Source organism: Glandiceps talaboti, chromosome 9 (assembly GCF_964340395.1).
Source record: "Glandiceps talaboti chromosome 9, keGlaTala1.1, whole genome shotgun sequence".
NCBI classification, from domain to species: domain Eukaryota; kingdom Metazoa; phylum Hemichordata; class Enteropneusta; family Spengelidae; genus Glandiceps; species Glandiceps talaboti.
The window spans coordinates 1913687-1937593 of NC_135557.1; the positions used below are offsets into that span (position 1 = coordinate 1913687).

Below are 23907 nucleotides of genomic sequence, written 5' to 3' on the forward strand. Positions count from 1 at the left end.
TGCTTGATGTCAACTGAATGCTGACGTCAACTGAATGCTGACGTCAATTGAATGCTTGATGTCAACTGACTGCTTGATGTCAACTGAATGCTTGATGTGAACTGAATGCTTGATGTCAACTGAATGCTTGATGTCAACTGAATGCTTGATGTGAACTGAATGCTTGATGTGAACTGAATGCTTGATGTCAACTGAATGCTTGATGTCAACTGAATGCTGACCTCAACTGAATGCTGACGTCAACTGAATGCTTGACGTCAACTGAATGCTTGACGTCAACTGAATGCTTGACGTCAACTGAATGCTGACGTCAACTGAATGCTGACATCAACTGAATGCTGACATCACCTGAATGCTTAACGTCAACTGAATGCTTGATGTCAACTGAATGCTGACGTCAACTGAATGCTTGATGTCAACTGAATGCTTGATGTAAACTGAATGCTGACATCAACTGAATGCTTGATGTAAACTGAATGATTGATGTAAACTGAATGCTGACATCAACTGAATGCTTGATGTAAACTGAATGCTTGATGTCAACTGAATGCTGACGTCAACTGAATGCTTGATGTAAACTGAATGCTTGACGTCAACTGAATACTTGCAGTCAACTGAATACTTGCAGTCATCTGAATGCTTGATGTCAACTGAATGCTTGATGTCAACTGAATGCTTGATGTAAACTGAATGCTTGACGTCAACTGAATACTTGCAGTCAACTGAATACTTGCAGTCAACTGAATGCTTGATGTCAACTGAATGCTTGATGTCAACTGAATGCTTGATGTAAACTGAATGCTTGACGTCAACTGAATGCTTGATGTAAACTGAATGCTTGACGTCAACTGAATACTTGCAGTCAACTGAATACTTGCAGTCAACTGAATACTTGCAGTCAACTGAATGCTTGATGTCAACTGAATGCTTGATGTCAACTGAATACTTGCAGTCAACTGAATGCTTGATGTCAACTGAATGCTTGACGTCAACTGAATGCTTGATGTAAACTGAATGCTTGACGTCAACTGAATACTTGCAGTCAACTGAATACTTGCAGTCAACTGAATACTTGCAGTCAACTGAATGCTTGACGTGAACTGAATATACTTGCAGTCAACTGAATGCTTGATGTCAACTGAATGCTTGTGATGTCAACTGAATGCTTAACGTCAACTGAATGCTTGATGTCAACTGAATGCTGACATCAACTGAATGCTTGATGTCAACTGAATACTTGATGTCAACTGAATGCTGACGTCAACTGAATGCTTGATGTCAACTGAATGCTTGATGTCAACTGAATGCTTGACGTCAACTGAATGCTGACGTCAACTGAATGCTGACGTCAACTGAATGCTTGATGTCAACTGAATGCTTGATGTAAACTGAATGCTGACATCAACTGAATGCTTGATGTTAACTGAATGCTTGATGTAAACTGAATGCTGACATCAACTGAATGCTTGATGTAAACTGAATGCTTGATGTGAACTGAATGCTTGATGTCAACTGAATGCTTGATGTCAACTGAATGCTTGACCTCAACTGAATGCTTGACGTCAACTGAATGCTGACGTCAACTGAATGCTGACGTCAACTGAATGCTTGATGTCAACTGAATGCTTGATGTAAACTGAATGCTGACATCAACTGAATGCTTGATGTCAACTGAATGCTTGATGTAAACTGAATGCTGACATCAACTGAATGCTTGATGTAAACTGAATTATTGATGTCAACTGAATGCTTGATGTCAACTGAATGCTTGACGTCAACTGAATGCTTGACGTCAACTGAATGCTGACGTCAACTGAATGCTGACATCAACTGAATGCTGACGTCAACTGAATGCTTAACGTCAACTGAATGCTTGATGTCAACTGAATACTGACGTCAACTGAATGCTTGATGTAAACTGAATGCTTGCAGTAAGGGTTACAGTGTTATATTTCTTATGAAATAGAAAATCTGCCGAGTACTTCAAAAGGAATGAAACAATTAGATATTATTCCCCAATATTTTTATTGTCACTATGAATTGTTAAATGATAGTGAGAATTCATCTGGCTGAATGACGAAAGATATTGGGAATAATATATTATACTAGTGCCAGTAATATAAAAAGTAATTTTGAGTGTTTTGTCTCCTATTTCGAACACTGCAGAACAATGATGTAGACATGCATTGTCGTGACGTAGGACGACCACAGTATACAGTCCATATGTTAATGACATTTATCATGATGGTGTATTGTACATACTCTGTGTCTGAGATTGTATATGTAATTATAAAAATTAATAACATAAACATCCAATTTCTTACCTCAGTGCTTCGTGAGTCTGTTTTCGTAACAATTTCCATTCGTTTGTAAAGTCACCAAACAAGATATCTTTGTACCCTTCACTTTGGACTTCCGCTTAAAAGATGAGATTAATCAGAATTTCATTTAAACAAGCTAAATTACTCTGTGAGTGCATATGTCTCTGTACCTGTTGCCACTCTCTCTGCCTCTGTCTTTCTGTCTCTGACGATGTCGCTATCTATATCTCTCTGTTTCACTCTGTCTTTGTGTCTGTCTTTGTGTCTGTCTGTCTGTCTGTCTGTCTTTGTGTCTGTCTGTCTTTGTGTCTGTCTTTGTGTCTGTATGTCTGTCTGTCTGTCTGTCTGTCTGTCTGTCTGTCTGTCTGTCTGTCTGTCTGTCTGTCTGTAAATTTATAGGACATACCTCTCAACATTTTAGGTCTACCAGCATAGTCGTTAGCATTCTTCACCAGTGCTTCTTTAATGACGTCAATACTATTCAATACAACCATAGAATTACCAGCTATTTTTAAAGTATATACGTCACCATATTCCTTGACCAGATTTGTCATGTATCTGTGTGGAGATTTATTATCAACTGTTTGAGGAGGAAAGGAAATCATAATGGTTTTGATTAGTAGATATTTGGAATTTGTGTGTGTGTGTGTATGTTTGTTTGTTTGTTTGTTTGTTTGTTTGTTTGTTTGTTTGTTTGTTTTTAAATTGTATGTATGTGTTTTCCAATAAACGACTTGACCTGACCTGATCTATGAGAGGTTTCACTACCATGACGTCACAGGGCATGACCTCACTTAATTATTCATGGACGTAATTATGGTATATACATGCATTAATTACCTACCAATGAGTTATCATGCCTCAGATTTACCTACACGAGTTTAATTACATTCAGTATTGTACACTACAGTATCGCTACCATTGGTATATATACCTGTTTGTGGTATTATACACTACAGTATCACTATCAATGGTATATATACCTGTTTGTGATATTATACACTACAGTATCACTATCAATGGTATATATACCTGTTTGTGGTATTATACACTACAGTATCGCTACCATTGGTATATATACCTGTTTGTGGTATTATACACTACAGTATCACTATCAATGGTATATATACCTGTTTGTGGTATTATACACTACAGTATCACTACCATTGGTATATATACCTGTTTGTGGTATTATACACTACAGTATCACTATCAATGGTATATATACCTGTTTGTGGTATTATACACTACAGTATCACTATCAATGGTATATATACCTGTTTGTGGTATTATACACTACAGTATCACTATCAATGGTATATATACCTGTTTGTGGTATTATACACTACAGTATCACTACCATTGGTATATATACCTGTTTGTGGTATTATACACTACAGTATCACTATCAATGGTATATATACCTGTTTGTGATATTATACACTACAGTATCACTATCAATGGTATATATACCTGTTTGTGATATTATACACTACAGTATCGCTATCAATGGTATATATACCTGTTTGTGGTATTATACACTACAGCATCACTACCATTGGTATATATACCTGTTTGTGGTATTATACACTACAGTATCACTATCAATGGTATATATACCTGTTTGTGATATTATACACTACAGTATCACTATCAATGGTATATATACCTGTTTGTGATATTATACACTACAGTATCACTATCAATGGTATATATACCTGTTTGTGATATTATACACTGCAGTATCACTATCAGTGGTATATATACCTGTTTGTGATATTATACACTACAGTATCACTATCAATGGTATATATACCTGTTTGTGGTATTATACACTGCAGTATCACTACCATTGGTATATATACCTGTTTGTGATATTATACACTACAGTATCACTATCAATGGTATATATACCTGTTTGTGATATTATACACTGCAGTATCACTATCAATGGTATATATACCTGTTTGTAGTATTATACACTACAGTATCGCTATCAATGGTATATATACCTGTTTGTGATATTATACACTACAGTATCACTATCAATGGTATATATACCTGTCTGTAGTATTATACACTACAGTATCGCTATCAATGGTATATATACCTGTTTGTGATATTATACACTACAGTATCACTATCAATGGTATATATACCTGTTTGTGATATTATACACTACAGTATCACTATCAATGGTATATATACCTGTTTGTGATATTATACACTGCAGTATCACTATCAATGGTATATATACCTGTTTGTGATATTATACACTACAGTATCACTATCAATGGTATATATACCTGTTTGTGGTATTATACACTACAGTATCACTATCAATGGTATATATACCTGTTTGTGATATTATACACTACAGTATCACTACCATTGGTATATATACCTGTTTGTGGTATTATACACTACAGTATCGCTATCACTGGTATATATACCTGTTTGTAGTATTATACACTACAGTATCGCTATCAATGGTATATATACCTGTTTGTGGTATTATACACTACAGTATCGCTATCAATGGTATATATACCTGTTTGTGGTATTATACACTACAGTATCACTACCATTGGTATATATACCTGTTTGTGGTATTATACACTACAGTATCGCTATCAATGGTATATATACCTGTTTGTGATATTATACACTACAGTATCACTATCAATGGTATATATACCTGTTTTTGATATTATACACTACAGTATCGCTACCATTGGTATATATACCTGTTTGTGATATTATACACTACAGTATCACTATCAATGGTATATATACCTGTTTGTGGTATTATACACTACAGTATCACTATCAATGGTATATACACCTGTTTGTAGTATTATACACTACAGTATCACTATCAATGGTATATATACCTGTTTGTAGTATTATACACTACAGTATCACTATCAATGGTATATATACCTGTTTGTGGTATTATACACTACAGTATCACTATCAATGGTATATATACCTGTTTGTGATATTACACACTACAGTATCACTATCAATAGTATATATACCTGTTTGTGGTATTATATACTACAGTATCGCTATCAATGGTATATATACCTGTTTGTAGTATTATACGCTACAGTATCACTATCAATGGTATATATACCTGTTTGTGGTATTATACACTACAGTATCACTATCAAAGGTATATATACCTGTTTGTGGTATTATACACTACAGTATCACTACCATTGGTATATATACCTGTTTGTGGCATTATACACTACAGTATCGCTATCAATGGTATATATACCTGTTTGTAGTATTATACACTACAGTATCACTATCAATGGTATATATACCTGTTTGTGGTATTATACACTACAGTATCGCTATCAATGGTATATATACCTGTTTGTGGTATTATACACTACAGTATCACTACCATTGGTATATATACCTGTTTGTGGTATTATACACTACAGTATCGCTATCAATGGTATATATACCAGTTTGTGGTATTATACACTACAGTATCGCTATCAATGGTATATATACCTGTTTGTGATATTATACACTACAGTATCACTATCAATGGTATATATACCTGTTTTTGATATTATACACTACAGTATCGCTATCAATGGTATATATACCTGTTTGTAGTATTATACACTACAGTATCACTATCAATGGTATATATACCTGTTTGTGGTATTATACACTACAGTATCACTATCAATGGTATATATACCTGTTTGTGGTATTATACACTACAGTATCACTATCAATGGTATATATACCTGTTTGTGATATTATACACTACAGTATCACTATCAATGGTATATATACCTGTTTGTGATATTATACACTACAGTATCGCTATCAATGGTATATATACCTGTTTGTGGTATTATACACTACAGTATCGCTATCAATGGTATATATACCAGTTTGTGGTATTATACACTACAGTATCGCTATCAATGGTATATATACCTGTTTGTGATATTATACACTACAGTATCGCTATCAATGGTATATATACCTGTTTGTGATATTATACACTACAGTATCACTATCAATGGTATATATACCTGTTTGTGGTATTATACACTACAGTATCACTATCAATGGTATATACACCTGTTTGTGATATTATACACTACAGTATCACTATCAATGGTATATATACCTGTTTGTGGTATTATACACTACAGTATCGCTATCAATGGTATATATACCTGTTTGTGGTATTATACACTACAGTATCACTATCAATGGTATATATACCTGTTTGTAGTATTATACACTACAGTATCACTATCACTGGTATATATACCTGTTTGTGGTATTATACACTACAGTATCACTATCACTGGTATATATACCTGTTTGTGGTATTATACACTACAGTATCACTATCAATGGTATATATACCTGTTTGTAGTATTATACACTACAGTATCTCTACCATTGGTATATATACCTGTTTGTGATATTATACACTACAGTATCACTACCATTGGTATATATACCTGTTTGTGGTATTATACACTACAGTATCACTATCAATGGTATATACACCTGTTTGTGGTATTATACACTACAGTATCACTATCAATGGTATATACACCTGTTTGTGGTATTATACACTACAGTATCACTATCAATGGTATATATACCTGTTTGTGATATTATACACTACAGTATCACTATCAATGGTATATATACCTGTTTGTGATATTATACACTGCAGTATCACTATCAATGGTATATATACCTGTTTGTGGTATTATACACTACAGTATCGCTATCAATGGTATATATACCTGTTTGTGATATTATACACTACAGTATCACTATCACTGGTATATATACCTGTTTGTGATATTATACACTACAGTATCGCTATCAATGGTATATATACCTGTTTGTGGTATTATACACTACAGTATCACTATCAATGGTATATATACCTGTTTGTGATATTATACACTACAGTATCACTATCAATGGTATATATACCTGTTTGTAGTATTATACACTACAGTATCACTATCAATGGTATATATACCTGTTTGTGGTATTATACACTACAGTATCACTATCAATGGTATATACACCTGTTTGTGGTATTATACACTACAGTATCACTATCAATGGTATATATACCTGTTTGTGATATTATACACTACAGTATCGCTATCAATGGTATATATACCTGTTTGTGGTATTATACACTACAGTATCGCTATCAATGGTATATATACCTGTTTGTGGTATTATACACTACAGTATCGCTATCAATGGTATATATACCTGTTTGTGGTATTATACACTACAGTATCGCTACCATTGGTATATATACCTGTTTGTGGTATTATACACTACAGTATCACTATCAATGGTATATATACCTGTTTGTAGTATTATACACTACAGTATCGCTATCAATGGTATATATACCTGTTTGTGGTATTATACACTACAGTATCACTATCAATGGTATATATACCTGTTTGTGGTATTATACACTACAGTATCACTATCAATGGTATATATACCTGTTTGTGGTATTATACACTACAGTATCACTATCAATGGTATATATACCTGTTTGTGGTATTATACACTACAGTATCGCTATCAATGGTATATATACCTGTTTGTAGTATTATACACTACAGTATCGCTAGAATTGGTATATATACCTGTTTGTGGTATTATACACTACAGTATCGCTATCACTGGTATATATACCTGTTTGTGATATTATACACTACAGTATCGCTACCATTGGTATATATACCTGTTTGTGGTATTATACACTACAGTATCACTATCAATGGTATATATACCTGTTTGTGGTATTATACACTACAGTATCACTATCATTGGTATATATACCTGTTTGTGGTATACACTACAGTATCACTATCATTGGTATATATACCTGTTTGTGGTATACACTACAGTATCGCTACCATTGGTATATATACCTGTTTGTGGTATTATACACTACAGTATCACTATCAATGGTATATATACCTGTTTGTGGTATTATACACTACAGTATCACTATCAATGGTATATATACCTGTTTGTGGTATTATACACTACAGTATCACTATCAATGGTATATATACCTGTTTGTGGTATACACTACAGTATCACTACCAATGGTATATAAACCTGTTTGTAGTATTATACACTACAGTATCACTATCAATGGTATATATACCTGTTTGTGATATTATACACTACAGTATCACTATCAATGGTATATATACCTGTTTGTGGTATTATACACTACAGTATCGCTACCATTGGTATATATACCTGTTTGTGGTATTATACACTACAGTATCACTATCAATGGTATATATACCTGTTTGTAGTATTACACACTACAGTATCACTATCAATGGTATATATACCTGTAACCAAACCCATATTGTTTGTACAATTTCATTAGGAATTAGTTTTTTAATATGAGTTCATCAAATGGGATAAATCACATATTGTCAAGTCATGTATCAGTGTAAGTGATAGATATTGATCAGCAAACACTTTCAACAATTAAGAGTGCTGTGTTTGCTGATTAATGTATACACTGTTGTTAATTCAGGATCTGACCCTATTCCTCAAATCTGATATACCCCCGGCCATACTTGAATAGTGTATTCCAAGTACTAAATGGCTGATTTCTTTTTATTTTTAGAAATGGTTTACATGGCCTAAGACCAGATATGGCACATGTATATATTGGAATGTGGATAATGAGGGTACTGGATATAATAAAACAAAACCCAAGTGATTAATATGTATGTTGATTAGTCATTGTCAAAAACTGAAAAACAATTTTAATTTCCTGTGTCTATTGTCGAAGACAACAAAGACACTGTTCAGTCATAGACAATAGACTTCCGGCATAGGGTTTTCTCATTATACATATACTCTACTGCTACAATGGTATTTATCAGTGTACTGATATATATTATATATGTATTATATGGATGTGACAAATATTTAGATTTGGATTTGTCTACAATTGAACGCTCTCTTCTAATTCAGTTGAGATTAGGAATTCTTCCACTTAGGATCGAAACAGGTCATTTTAGGGGCGAGGGGTTACAGCTCACTGTTGTGTGTTATGTAATATAGATTCAATTGAGGACGAATCCCACTTTGTATGTTTTCCTGTCAACTCCACATCATGATTCATAGATGCACTTCTATATAACATCTTACTTATTTCATGTCCAAATTTGGTAAACTTTAATGAATCAGATATATTGATTTTTGGACATACTAAATATATATACTGAAAAATGTACAGTTAAATCAATGACTGAATACCCGTCCTATAACTACCAGTAAGTCGTGTTAAAATATTAAAATATCTTGTATTTGTCTTATATTTGGGATGAATTTTACAACATTGTACCATAGTCGTTGTAGAGATTGTACGTTACTCTACTAATGTTTACGTGTTACAACATTGTACCATGGTCGTTGTAGAGATTGTACGTTACTCTACTAATGTTTACGTGTTACAACATTGTACCATGGTCGTTGTAGAGATTGTACGTTACTCTACTAATGTTTACGTGTTACTACATTGTACCATGGTCGTTGTAGAGATTGTACGTTACTCTACTAATGTTTACGTGTTACAACATTGTACCATGGTCGTTGTAGAGATTGTACGTTACTCTACTAATGTTTACGTGTTACAACATTGTACCATGGTCGTTGTAGAGATTGTACGTTACTCTACTAATGTTTACGTGTTACAACATTGTACCATAGTCGTTGTAGAGATTGTACGTTACTCTACTAATGTTTACGTGTTACAACATTGTACCATAGTCGTTGTAGAGATTGTACGTTGCTCTACTAACGTTTACGTGTTACAACATTGTACCATGGTCGTTGTAGAGATTGTATGTTACTCTACTAACGTTTACGTGTTACAACATTGTACTAAGGTCGTTGTAGAGATTGTATGTTACTCTACTAACGTTTACGTGTTACAACATTGTACCATAATCGTTGTAGAGATTGTACGTTAGTCTACTAATTTTTACGTGTTACAACATTGTACCATGGTCGTTGTAGAGATTGTATGTTACTCTACTAATTTTTACGTGTTACAACATTGTACTAAGGTCGTTGTAGAGATTGTATGTTACTCTACTAACGTTTACGTGTTACAACATTGTACCATAGTCGTTGTAGAGATTGTACGTTACTCTACTAATGTTTACGTGTTACAACATTGTACCATGGTCGTTGTAGAGATTGTATGTTACTCTACTAACTTCTTTACACGTTTCCATCTACAATTTTGGTTTCTTGGTTTGTCTTTTTACGTTTACATGAACAATCACATTATCAGTCTGATGATAATAGTACATGGTACATGATAGCAAATATTTGCAAGTTTCTATTTGTTGAGACACTCCAACATGTAAATACTTTATGAGATCTGTCACACATTGTTTAGACACTCCAACATGTAAATACTTTATGAGATCTGTCACACATTGTTTAGACACTCCAACATGTAAATACTTTATGAGATCTGTCACACATTGTTTAGACACTCCAATATGTAAATACTTTATGAGATCTGTCACACATTGTTTAGACACTCCAACATGTAAATACTTTATGAGATCTGTCACACATTGTTTAGACACTCCAACATGTAAATACTTTATGAGATCTGTCACACATTGTTTAGACACTCCAACATGTAAATACTTTATGAGATCTGTCACACATTGTTGAGACACTCCAACATGTAAATACTTTATGAGATCTGTCACACATTGTTTAGACACTCCAACATGTAAATACTTTATGAGATCTGTCACACATTGTTTAGACACTCCAACATGTAAATACTTTATGAGATCTGTCACACATTGTTTAGACACTCCAACATGTAAATACTTTATGAGATCTGTCACACATTGTTGAAACACTCCAACATGTAAATACTTTGTGAGATCTGTCACACATTGTTTAGACACTCCAACATGTAAATACTTTATGAGATCTGTCACACATTGTTTAGACACTCCAACATGTAAATACTTTATGAGATCTGTCACACATTGTTTAGACACTCCAACATGTAAATACTTTATGAGATCTGTCACACATTGTTTAGACACTCCAACATGTAAATACTTTATGAGATCTGTCACACATTGTTTAGACACTCCAACATGTAAATACTTTATGAGATCTGTCACACATTGTTTAGACACTCCAACATGTAAATACTTTGTGAGATCTGTCACACATTGTTTAGACACTCCAACATGTAAATACTTTATGAGATCTGTCACACATTGTTTAGACACTCCAACATGTAAATACTTTATGAGATCTGTCACACATTGTTTAGACACTCCAATATGTAAATACTTTATGAGATCTGTCACACATTGTTTAGACACTCCAACATGTAAATACTTTGTGAGATCTGTCACACATTGTTTAGACACTCCAACATGTAAATACTTTGTGAGATCTGTCACACATTGTTTAGACACTCCAACATGTAAATACTTTATGAGATCTGTCACACATTGTTGAGACACTTCAACATGTAAATACTTTGTGAGATCTGTCACACATTGTTTAGACACTCCAACATGTAAATACTTTGTGAGATCTGTCACACATTGTTTAGACACTCCAACATGTAAATACTTTATGAGATCTGTCACACATTGTTTAGACACTCCAATATGTAAATACTTTATGAGATCTGTCACACATTGTTTAGACACTCCAATATGTAAATACTTTATGAGATCTGTCACACATTGTTTAGACACTCCAACATGTAAATACTTTGTGAGATCTGTCACACATTGTTTAGACACTCCAACATGTAAATACTTTATGAGATCTGTCACACATTGTTTAGACACTCCAACATGTAAATACTTTGTGAGATCTGTCACACATTGTTTAGACACTCCAACATGTAAATACTTTATGAGATCTGTCACACATTGTTTAGACACTCCAACATGTAAATACTTTATGAGATCTGTCACACATTGTTTAGACACTCCAATATGTAAATACTTTGTGAGATCTGTCACACATTGTTGTTCAACGGCTAGTTCGATCACCAGCATCAACAATGTTAATCATGGCCGTCACTACCAGCAGTTCATTAGGTAAAGAGTTAGATATCAAATTGTTTTCATGTAGACTTGTTCAGGTACTAGGTACATGGGTGTGGTTAGGTACTAGGTACAGGGGTGTGGTTAGGTACTAGGTACAGGGGTGTGGTCAGGTACTAGGTACAGGGGCGTAGTCAGGTACTAGGTACATGGGCGTAGTCAGGTACTAGGTATAGGGGCGTGGTCAGGTACTAGGTTCAGGGGTGTGGTCAGGTACTAGGTACAGGGGTGTGGTTAGGTACTAGGTACAGGGGTGTGGTTAGGTACTAGGTACATGGGTATGGTCAGGTACTAGGTACAGGGGAGTGATCAGGTACTAGGTACAGGGGTGTGGTCAGGTACTAGGTACAGGGGTGTGGTCAGGTACTAGGTACAGGGGTGTGGTCAGGTACTAGGTACAGGGGTGTGGTTAGGTACTAGGTACATGGGTGTGGTTAGGTACTAGGTACAGGGGCGTAGTCAGGTACTAGGTACATGGGCGTAGTCAGGTACTAGGTGCAGGGGTGTGGTCAGGTACTAGGTACAGGGGCGTGGTCAGGTACTAGGTACAGGGGTGTGGTTAGGTACTAGGTACAGGGGCGTAGTCAGGTACTAGGTACAGGGGTATGGTCAGGTACTAGGTACAGGTGTGGTCAGGTACTAGGTACAGGGGTGTGGTTAGGTACTAGGTACAGGGGCGTAGTCAGGTACTAGGTACAGGGTTGTGGTCAGGTACTAGGTACAGGGGCGTGGTCAGGTACTAGGTATAGGGGCGTGGTCAGGTACTAGGTATAGGGGCGTGGTCAGGTACTAGGTATAGGGGCGTGGTCAGGTACTGAGTACAGGGGTGTGGTCAGGTACTGAGTACAGGGGAGTAGTCAGGTACTAGGTACAGGGGAGTAGTCAGGTACTAGGTACAGGGGTGTGGTCAGGCCGGTACTAGGTACTTGGGTGTGGTCTGTACCAGGGATAATGTAAAACTATAATCTGTACCAGGGATAATGTAAAACTAATCCAAATGCACTCTATTCCAAACGATGTATTGTTATTGATAAGATTGTATATAACATTTGTATTTATGATGTCGTGTGTCCAATAAATTATATTACTAGACCACATTACCACTTAGACACAGTACATCGACCACTTTGGTCTGAGATACAGCACATTGACCACTGTGGTCTGAGATACAGCACATTGACCACTGTGGTCTGAGATACAGTAATTGACTACTGTGGTCTGAGATACAGTAATTGACCACTGTGGTCTGAGATACAGTAATTGACTACTGTGGTCTGAGATACAGTGACAATGAGTATGCGGTATCTGCACAGCTGTGGCATCTACATACTGTCAAAAGTTACCACTTACCTAAATTACCATAAAATGGAATGGGTGTTGGTCCAGGTGGCATGCCTTTAGGATGACGAGTACTCCTTATTGCCATAATTGTCAGGAAAGTTATCAAAAATAACAAAACATGGGTTGGATTACTGAGACTGGCCCAGATAAATATAGCTAATCCCTGTATGACTGCCATTGTATGTCAGTTGGGCTATGAAACCAACGCTACACTGACTGACTGATTTGATATGAGGTACGTGAGTATATGTATTATATTTATTTTGATATTCAAATCGTATGTATATTGATATTGATATTCAAATCGGACGGAAGACACTTCCGGTATTTCAAACAAGGGCATCAAGTGAACAATACGTATTGAATATTCACTGCAATTTATGACAAACAGTAAAGTTTTTGTTTGTCCATTGAATTCCCATGTCTATTGTCTGAGACAACAAACACACAAAGGTGCTACACTCAGTCATAGAAAGCGTACTGTCTCTGTTTCAGCCTTTACCACTAATAATATAGGTATTAGAATCTATATTCTATACATCGCTATTGTGTGTGTGTGTGTGTGTGTGTGTGTGTGTGTGTGTGTGTGTGTGTGTGTGTGTGTGTGTGTGTGTGTGTGTGTGTGTGTGTGCATTCGGATCCGCAATAACTGCTAACATATTAAAAATGACAGATCGGACGCTATTCTTCAGTTTGATTGTCCTATGGGCCATATAATAGGGAAATCGAGCCTTCGGTAATTACAGTGGTGTGGGGAATGAATGGGGTGGGGGGGGGGGTTGCTTTTTACAAATCTCTTCTCCGGGGAGGGCATTAGGGGAGGGTGACAATTTATTTTGATTCATTAGATTGTCTAACTTAGCATTACTTTGACTCGACTCATTAGATTGTCTAACTTAGCATTACTTTGACTCGACTCATTAGATTGTCTATATATATATATATATGGATGTGACAAATATTTAGATTTGGATTTGTCTACAATTGAACGCTCTCTTCTAATTCAGTTGAGATTAGGAATTCTTCCACTTAGGATCGAAACAGGTCATTCTAGTAGGGCGAGGGGTTACAGCTCACTGTTGTGTGTTATGTAATATAGATTCAATTGAGGACGAATCCCACTTTGTATGTTTTCCTGTCAACTCCACATCATGATTCATAGATGCACTTCTATATAACATCTTACTTATTTCATGTCCAAATTTGGTAAACTTTAATGAATCAGATATATTGATTTTTGGACATACTAAATATATATACTGAAAAATGTACAGTTAAATCAATGACTGAATACCCGTCCTATAACTACCAGTAAGTCGTGTTAAAATATTAAAATATCTTGTATTTGTCTTATATTTGGGATGAATTTTACAACATTGTACCATAGTCGTTGTAGAGATTGTACGTTACTCTACTAATGTTTACGTGTTACAACATTGTACCATGGTCGTTGTAGAGATTGTATGTTACTCTACTAATGTTTACGTGTTACTACATTGTACCATGGTCGTTGTAGAGATTGTACGTTATTCTACTAATGTTTACGTGTTACAACATTGATAAAAGATAATAATTTAGTTTATATTTTTTAAAAACTTTTTTAATATGGTTTTTAGGGTTATAGATGCTTATTTTTTATTTATTTTTTTTGGTCTTGTTCTTGACAGTCTTGCCAGTCAAAGTTTTCATCTGAAGATTCATCTAAAGATTTATCTACCCTTCGGAAAGGTTTATTTAATGAATTACAACAGTCAAAACAGTGAAACCTTCCATAGATCTTACCGCAAATATTTTTACAAATAACCCGTTGGTCATCATGAGGTATATTAATTTTTTTTACATATGTTACAATGTACGATGTTATACCAGTTTTTTTCGTTTACTTTTTTGTTCATTAAATCATAATAAAGTTGTTTACATAATTGACATTCCATTGTATAGTTAGTTTATTAGTTTATTAGTTTATCAATTTATTATATTATATTATATTATATTATATTATATTATATTATATTGTTTTTTATTAAATAAACTAATAATATTCCACCATCAGCTAAATAAATGTATTGATATAACTTCATATTATCTGAAGGTTGATAATAGTCACTAAATTTGGGTTCATTTTCAAGACTGGTCCGTGTACTTTCTGGATGAAATTCAAGATATAAATTTAAGTTTTGATCAGTCATAACCAGATTTTGTCTCGCATGAACATCTAAATTTTTTTGTTTCGCTATAAAATCAAATACTGTTTGTCTATGTTCCAACCACGCTTCATGATCTTTATTGAAATTCTCCAAAGCTAAATCATGTCTCTTTATTTCTTTTTCATGTTCTTCTTTCGTATCACCTGTAACTGCCTTACCTATATAACTACCTCCAAGAAAGGTAGTTGCATTTAAAACAGCTCCACCAACCATCATCGCAATAGCTGAAGCCATCTTAAAGTCTTACAGTTTATGTATAGTATCTATATTAAGAGTAGTATATATTATATTAAATTATTAAATTATATTACATTTCTTTTTAATATTTTTTTATTTCATTTATTATCCTTTATATTCTTTTTTAATATATTACATTCCTTTATAAGGATCAACTGGTAACATATTTCTTTGTTCCAACATATCTTTCTCTAATACTGCTCCACTCACAGCTATTGCGAGAGAAGCAAACTTTTTAAATGAAGTACTTGTTTTAGGACTGTCTGGAGCCATCTTCATAGTTTTGTCAAGTATAAAACTATTTGCTATTGTTAAAACAGATAAAACTGCACCATCATATAGACCATTTACGATTAGTTTAGTATAGTCCGTCATTGCTTTCAGTGTCTTTCAGTATATTGCGTATATATTATATAATATATATAAAAAATAAATGAAATAAATGAAATAAATGGAATAAATGAAATAAAAAATAATTAATGTTATTCCATTTCAAGTAAAGCTTGCGGAGCTGTATTTTCGTTAACGGATGTTAAAAAGTTAACTTCATCCTTCGGTAATGTAGTTAATTGTTTAGACGCTTGCGGGTCTGGTGACGACTTGGTGCTATAAAACCATTGTCTTTTATAATATAAACCAACTGCTCCAATTACTAATGAACCAAGAGTTAATAAAACCATAGCCCTGGCGGTATTATTAAATTGCGAGCTTTCGTTCCTTCCAGTTGCCTCCGTTGGTCCTATTGATTTAACGTTATCGTTTACTCTATCGATTTTCATTTTTAATTTTTTTCGTTTTTTTGCTTCAGCTGAAATTATTGCTAATTTTTTTCCCCATTCAACTCGACCTGGATTTTTAGTTTTACCCTTCGGACTGTTTGTAGTAACAGTTTCATCCTTCGGTACTTGAGTTTCATCCTTCGGTACTTGAGTTTCTACTTTGGGTTGTGTTACACTTGCTTCGACTTCTGTATCACTCATTTTTACACTAATATATATAATACAAAAAATATTTTTTTAAATTACTTTAATTTTTTGAAACTCTTTTCAACTAAGTCAAGTTCCAAGTTGTTTTCAATATCTTGATCAAGTTCTTTAACAAGTTCTTGTGCATGTTGTTTCAAGTCATTACTCAAGTCACTTTTCTTGGGACAAGGGTGAAGAGTATATGTTTTAGACTCATTATCATATTTAAAAACAAAAAATTCATTATTATTATCTCCTTCAGTTAATTTTTTTGCGTTAACATCTTTAAGATCATCAAGTTCAAGTCCTTGAGGTGTCATCATTATAGTATGTAATATATTTATACTATATATATATATGTTTAATACAAAATATTTAAAATATTTTTTTTTAAATTACTTTTTATTTTAAATCAAGTCAATTTCAAGTTGTTTTCAATATCTTGATCAAGTTCTTGTTCATGTTCTTGATCAAGTTCTATAGCAAGGTCTCTAATAAGTTCTTGATCAAGTTGGCTTAAGTCCGAAGGGTTATTTTTTTCAATTTGACTATTCCTACCAGTCTTTTCAGTCAAGTCACTTTTTCCTTCGGTCTTGTGGTGACAAGTGTGTGTTGCAAAGTCCGAAGGGTTACTGTACCTATCGGAAGAGTGAAACTCTATATTATTTAAAATAGTGACACCACCACTTGTTAATGCCAAAAGAGGGCCATAATTATATGCTAACTTTCCAGTAAGTCCATTTACAATGTTGTCACTGACGAGAGAACTGTAAGTGCTTTCATATATCTTATAATATTTTTCAATTTCTTTATCGCTCGCTGAGTGAAATTTTTTCCTAAGAAAGCTTTTGATTGTCCAGCAGCAATAATACAAAGTAATCTTTCTCTGTACGTACCAATTGGAGACGCTTGCTCCCTACGGTCTGATGTTACGCTTGCGGCGCTCGCGGTGCTTCCGCTCGGTGTGGATGTTGATTCAATTGGCTGTAAAATTTCTGCCAACGACTGTTCCATTTCACAAGTTTTATATTATATATATATATTAAATATTTTATTTTTAAAATATAGTATATGATACCTAACTGAATAAATAGCCATACAATATCATTGATTAACATCGTAAACTTCGTAACTTTATACTAAATCTATACTATATGGTTGTCTTAAACGAAATACTAATTTACTATAAGGAGTATTTTTTAATTGTTGTATATATTCACTAATTTCTTCCTTATTTAATTCCATTCCATAGTTTTCAATTATTTCTTTAACATCATTTTTACTCGGTGTGTAATAAAGAACAAGCATACCGATGTTTTCTCGAAATGTCTTAGCGATACTCGTAAATTGTTGCGTAAGTACCCATACGCTAATATTATCATGACGAGCTGAAAATGCTAACTTAGTTAAAATATTGACACGAGATTTGACATCCTTCGTGAAAGCGCAGTCATCTAGTATAATTAAACTTTTTGCATTTTCGTTACCTTCGGAGCCTTCGCTGCCTTTATACACGAGTTCAATAGTTTCGTTTATTTTTTCTATGTTGGGAATCATTATAATAATGTCCGAGTCTTTGTAAATACATTTTTTATCGTAAGCTTTATTGTTTATGAACGTCGGACAGATTATGATTATATAATCGAATACGTTTTTATAATACGTTTGTAATAGTTCCATAATGAACTCTGTTTTACCCGAACATGTCGGTGCACTAATAAGCATATTGAAAGGAGGGTCAAGCCAGATGCTGCGGCTCATTTTAGAGTTATTCTATACTATCAATAATGTTAATAATATTAATATGTTAATATGTTAATAATGTTAATACACAATAGATTTTAATTTAGATCCTTCAATAGTAAGCAAAGCATCACTTATAACGAAAACATTTGCGGTTATTTTTACTTGCGGGTCTGTGGATTCTCGTTGAATTTCCAGTTGAACCCCATCTTTTGTGTTCATGACTTTCAGACCACTACCATGATATCTATTATCCTTAAAACTTCTTAAATCAATAAACAAACAATATTCATTTAACAGAAAGTTTTCCTCATTTATTTCCTCTAGTTTATCGCAACAGAACTCGGATGACATGAAATAACGTCTGGTTTCTTCCCAAAATTTTCTAGGAGATAATCCCTGTGCATACACTTTATTTGCGATACCTTCTATCGTTATTGAAACAGAATTAATACTAGGATTAAAGAATAATTCAGTGTCTAATGCATTTTGTAGCTGTGGTTTACCGAATAATATGAAAATTCCTTTCAAGCTTCTACGTGGTACATTAATGTTCTGATTAATAATTGTTTCCGTACCGGGGAAGTTAAATGTTCTCTCATGTTGAATATGTTCGTAAAGAAAACTTTTACCGCTGTTATAATAACCATTAATTTCCATAGCTAACTTTCGATCTCTTATCGTTTCATATTCAAGTTGAATGTTTTTTAAAGCATAATCCCAATTAGTCGTGTCTTCACTTACTAGGATTTTATTAACGGGAGCGAGAGTAATCTCCCATTCGATATGGCTTCCTAAGCTCGAAGGATATACGGCTCCATGACCATTCATTATAGGATGCAATTTCGCGAGATCGATCGCATATTTTTTACCGTATGCTTTATGAAGTGCACCCTCTCCTAAATAATTCCCACCACCAACTCCATCGATATTATCGCTTCTCAATTTTCGGAGATTTTCTGACTGAATTCCATACAACGTTTTATTTGTTCTATCCGAATACAGATCTCTATACGTTGATAAATCCATTAATTTTGCCCCTTCGAATTTTAAAATTAAATTACTGATGATGTTAGCGGACAGGTTTTGAACAACGAAGTTCTTATTATGACCATTTAGTTTAAGATCAAAAACGAGATTGAATTTACCCGTTAGAACAATAGTGTCTTGTAATTTTGGACATCTGATATATAAAGTTTCACCGGGTTTTGCGCTATTTGGATTATTCGTTACAACGTGATGAGTTCGTTCTCCTTTACTACCGAGTGCGTTAAATTTTGAGTAGTCACCTTGTAGTTCTCTATTGTAAGGCATTTTTTTCTTTTACTATATATTATACTATATATAAGTTACACTATTTCATTTTTTTTTTTTAGTTAAAATCCGTTCATAAAGGTATATCGCTATTGCAGTTTCCAACAGCCATACATGTTCAGCTATAAATCCTACAACTTGTCCCGCTGTTTTTAAAACGAATGACACGATAGAACCGATAATACCCGGCAGTGCTATAGCTGCTTTATTACCTAACCATTTTAATACATCCGCAACACGTTTAATAACCGCTTTAACTGGACTGGTACCGGAGGAAGGACCACCGCTACCGCTACCGCTATCAGTACCGGAGGATAGACCAACGGGTGGTGATTTTATGCCTAATGTAATGGCTATGGTAGTTATAACTAAACCGAGTGCTGTTGCCAATGAAACTATAGTAACTCCATTACGTTTGAAAATAATTATCAGTTTATCTTTAATACTAAGATTCGAGTCTTTGAGTACTTCTTTCAAAGAAGATGTCTCAGCTAACTTATTGTGTAAAATATTAGTTTCTTTATTATATTTTAAAATATTAATCTCAATTCTACCTAATTCTTGTTTTTCATCTTGCGTTAATTCTTCGATTCTCTGTCTATTTTCCAATTCTTTTTTTCTATTATACAAATCTTCTAAACTTTTGACTGCTGTATCAATTTCTTTACGCATGATTGTATATTCAGGATTGAGTTCATTCCATTCTTCAATTTTGTTTTCAACCTTACTGATTTCATCTTTATTACCTACAGTGTCTCTTCTGAGGTAAGCTTGATAGTCTCTTAATTGACCGACCATTGGTGGTGTTAAATCTATTGCTTCGACTTCATCCACATTTAAAGGTACCGACCGATATCGGACCGTAGGGAGGAAGGAAGGACCCGATGGTCCGGCACCGAAGGATGCAGCAGTGTCAACAGCGGTGTCTCCGTTGGCCTCGAAAAGCCTATTAGCAGCTGCAGTACCAATTTTATTTTTTATTGTACTATAAGCTAAAAGTTTACCATTTCTTGTAATCCGTTGATTTCTTATGTTATGATACAACTGTCCATCATTTCCTACATATGTATTTAATCGTAATTCAGTTCGATTAACTGGCACGCCACTTTTTTGAATAACTGCATCAATAGTATCTTCCAATAATTTAATTTTAAATTCAGTCAGTTTAGCTCCAGCACTGCCAGCACCAACGGGGCCAGCGGGACCTGTGGGTTCAACAGGCGCTTGCGGGTCTGTGAATGATGTTTCCTGCTCCATTAATTCAAAATCCAATGAATCTTGTTCAAAGTCTCTCATTTCCAAGTCTTCTCCAGGGTCACCAAGGTCACCTACATTGTCATCTGGATTAATATCGAAAGGATCAAAGTCAGCCATCTTACTAATACTATATAAATACTGACAAGACTATATAAATTAAGTAACTTAAAAATATTATCCCGACTATTATTCCCATCGTTGTATATTCATGAACAATGTCATGCTCGCCATGCGCTTCAACTTCTGGTGTTACTGTTACACCTGTTGGAGCTGCTACACCTGCTGGCACTTCGACTGCATCTACCGACGCTGAAGCTACCGGAGGTAGGAGTCGGTGCACCAGATCATCATGACCTTCCATTTCTTTTAATGCCGATTCTTTTACGTTATTATTTATGTTGTTATAACCGAATTTCATATCTTCTGTCGCTTGTTGTAAGAAATTGTTATAACCCGCCACATTCATATTCAAATTAATAATCATTTTACTCGGGATTAACCATAAAGAAGGAGAAATGGCTAGATCTAACTTTACCCTCATTGTATCGATTACACCTTGATAACGTGGTATACTATCGTCCTCATTAATGCCTCTCGTCTCATCCTCAAGTAATGAAATCATTTTTTGTCTCGTTTCTTGACCAGCACCGCCAGAGTCTGCTATACTTACTCGCGTGTCTGCTTGACTTCCTAACACGCAATATACATAAGATTCGATCGATCGATTCAATCTTCCTAAACCCGCTTGCGTAAAACCCACGCTACTCGGTAAAACAAAATAATTATATTGTTTATAATCATCATTTTGAAATTTATACCAATGCGCACGCATTTCTGTAGCAACACTCGGTTCCTTTTTAGTTTGAAACATAGTTCCATTATAATGAGGTGAATTTAATCGTTTTTTAGGACCGTGTATCCATATATAACCATCACCTATACCATTGTTTCCAGATTTATCGTACGTGAATCTAAAATCTGTATTATAATCTAACCCGAATTCATCGCATATTTTATGATAAGACGGTAAGTCATATAAATTATCTATTTTATTAAAAGTATTGGAGTCGTCGGGTAGTGGGCAAGAAAGTTCATTCAATATTCTTCTTATAGTAAAGTAAACGTGAAATCTAAAAAATGATTGAATCTGTTTAGGGATCTCTTCATTATACAGATGATCGTGAATACTAACACCGCATCCGGTCGTAGCTAACCAAACAGCAAAATTCAATTGTTGATCCCAGTGCTTCATATTTGGACCTTTCAACCACTCGTTGGCAGTTTTTGCATTAAAATGACTTATTACGTATTTTTTGAATATATCTCTCAATTTTATATTAAATCGATCGGTTTTACTTACATAAATAACCATATTAATTAATATATTTCGTATATCCTTCCGGTCCTTCGAGTCCACGGACAACTGTTTATTCCAAGGGGTAAATGGTTGATGTAGTGCATAATTAGCATTTTGTGTTAGCGTAAATGGTTTTGGAAAGTGCGACGCTTGCGGCGCTTCCTTGCGGTCCTTGCGGTGCGGGTCCTGCAGTTGGGGCGGTAGCTGTTTTGGTTTTGGCTTTCTTGTTAACCTCGTATCTGGTAATCCTAATGACCACATTTTTCTAATACATATATATTAAAGGGATTACATAAATTATATGAAACTATGTGAAACTATATGAAACATACTAATAAATTTCCATAATTATCTTGAAATATACGTCTGTTTCTAGTAACTTGTATTAATTTAAGAACCCAGTATTCATTTAAAAAAACAATCTCTTGATTGTCCCCTGTCTCCGGAAATAAATCTATGAATTCTATATGTTTAAAAAAATTCTTTTTTTCGACTTCTTTACTAAAGGATAAAATAGTCTGATATAATTTTTGATCTTTCAATTTTTCTCCCGCATTTACAATTAATACGTGCATATTTTTTCTTCTCAAGTTGTCCCATTCTAGCTCTATATTAAAACCAAAGACGTCTCTGTACTTCTTTAAAAATTTAGTTATATTACGTTCTCCAAACATTTTGTACTATATTACATTATATTATTACATTACATTATTTTAATTCTTTGATATTTTCAATCGGTTCCCAAGAATTGAATTTATCGTCATATCCTAACCATTTTACCAATGCGTATTCATGGCCTTTGATTTTTTTCTTACGTAATATTTTCTCAACTTTGTATTCCTTTAGGTCCTTCGAGTCTTTAGTCGTGTCAATCGATAATTCTTGCTCATAAAACGTGCCTTCAATGTCTTCACCAGATAAATCTTCCAGAGTGTAAACAATAACGGGACCAAAGATAATTTGTTTGATTTTGAA

The 23907-nt window shown here is 34.2% G+C and overlaps 1 protein-coding gene across 1 annotated transcript in view; it reads right to left on the reverse strand.

Moving 5' to 3' along the window:
- The window catches only part of LOC144440425 (steroid 17-alpha-hydroxylase/17,20 lyase-like), a 51398-nt gene extending 37461 nt beyond the window's left edge, over positions 1-13937 (reverse strand). The window contains exons 1-3 of the mRNA XM_078129796.1: positions 13862-13937; positions 2728-2901; positions 2325-2418 (exon numbers count right to left, since the gene is read on the reverse strand). Coding sequence (XP_077985922.1) covers positions 2325-2418; positions 2728-2901; positions 13862-13937 — 344 coding nt within the window. The remainder of the gene's footprint in view (positions 1-2324; positions 2419-2727; positions 2902-13861) is intronic.
- Between the last annotated feature and the right edge of the window lie 9970 nt (positions 13938-23907).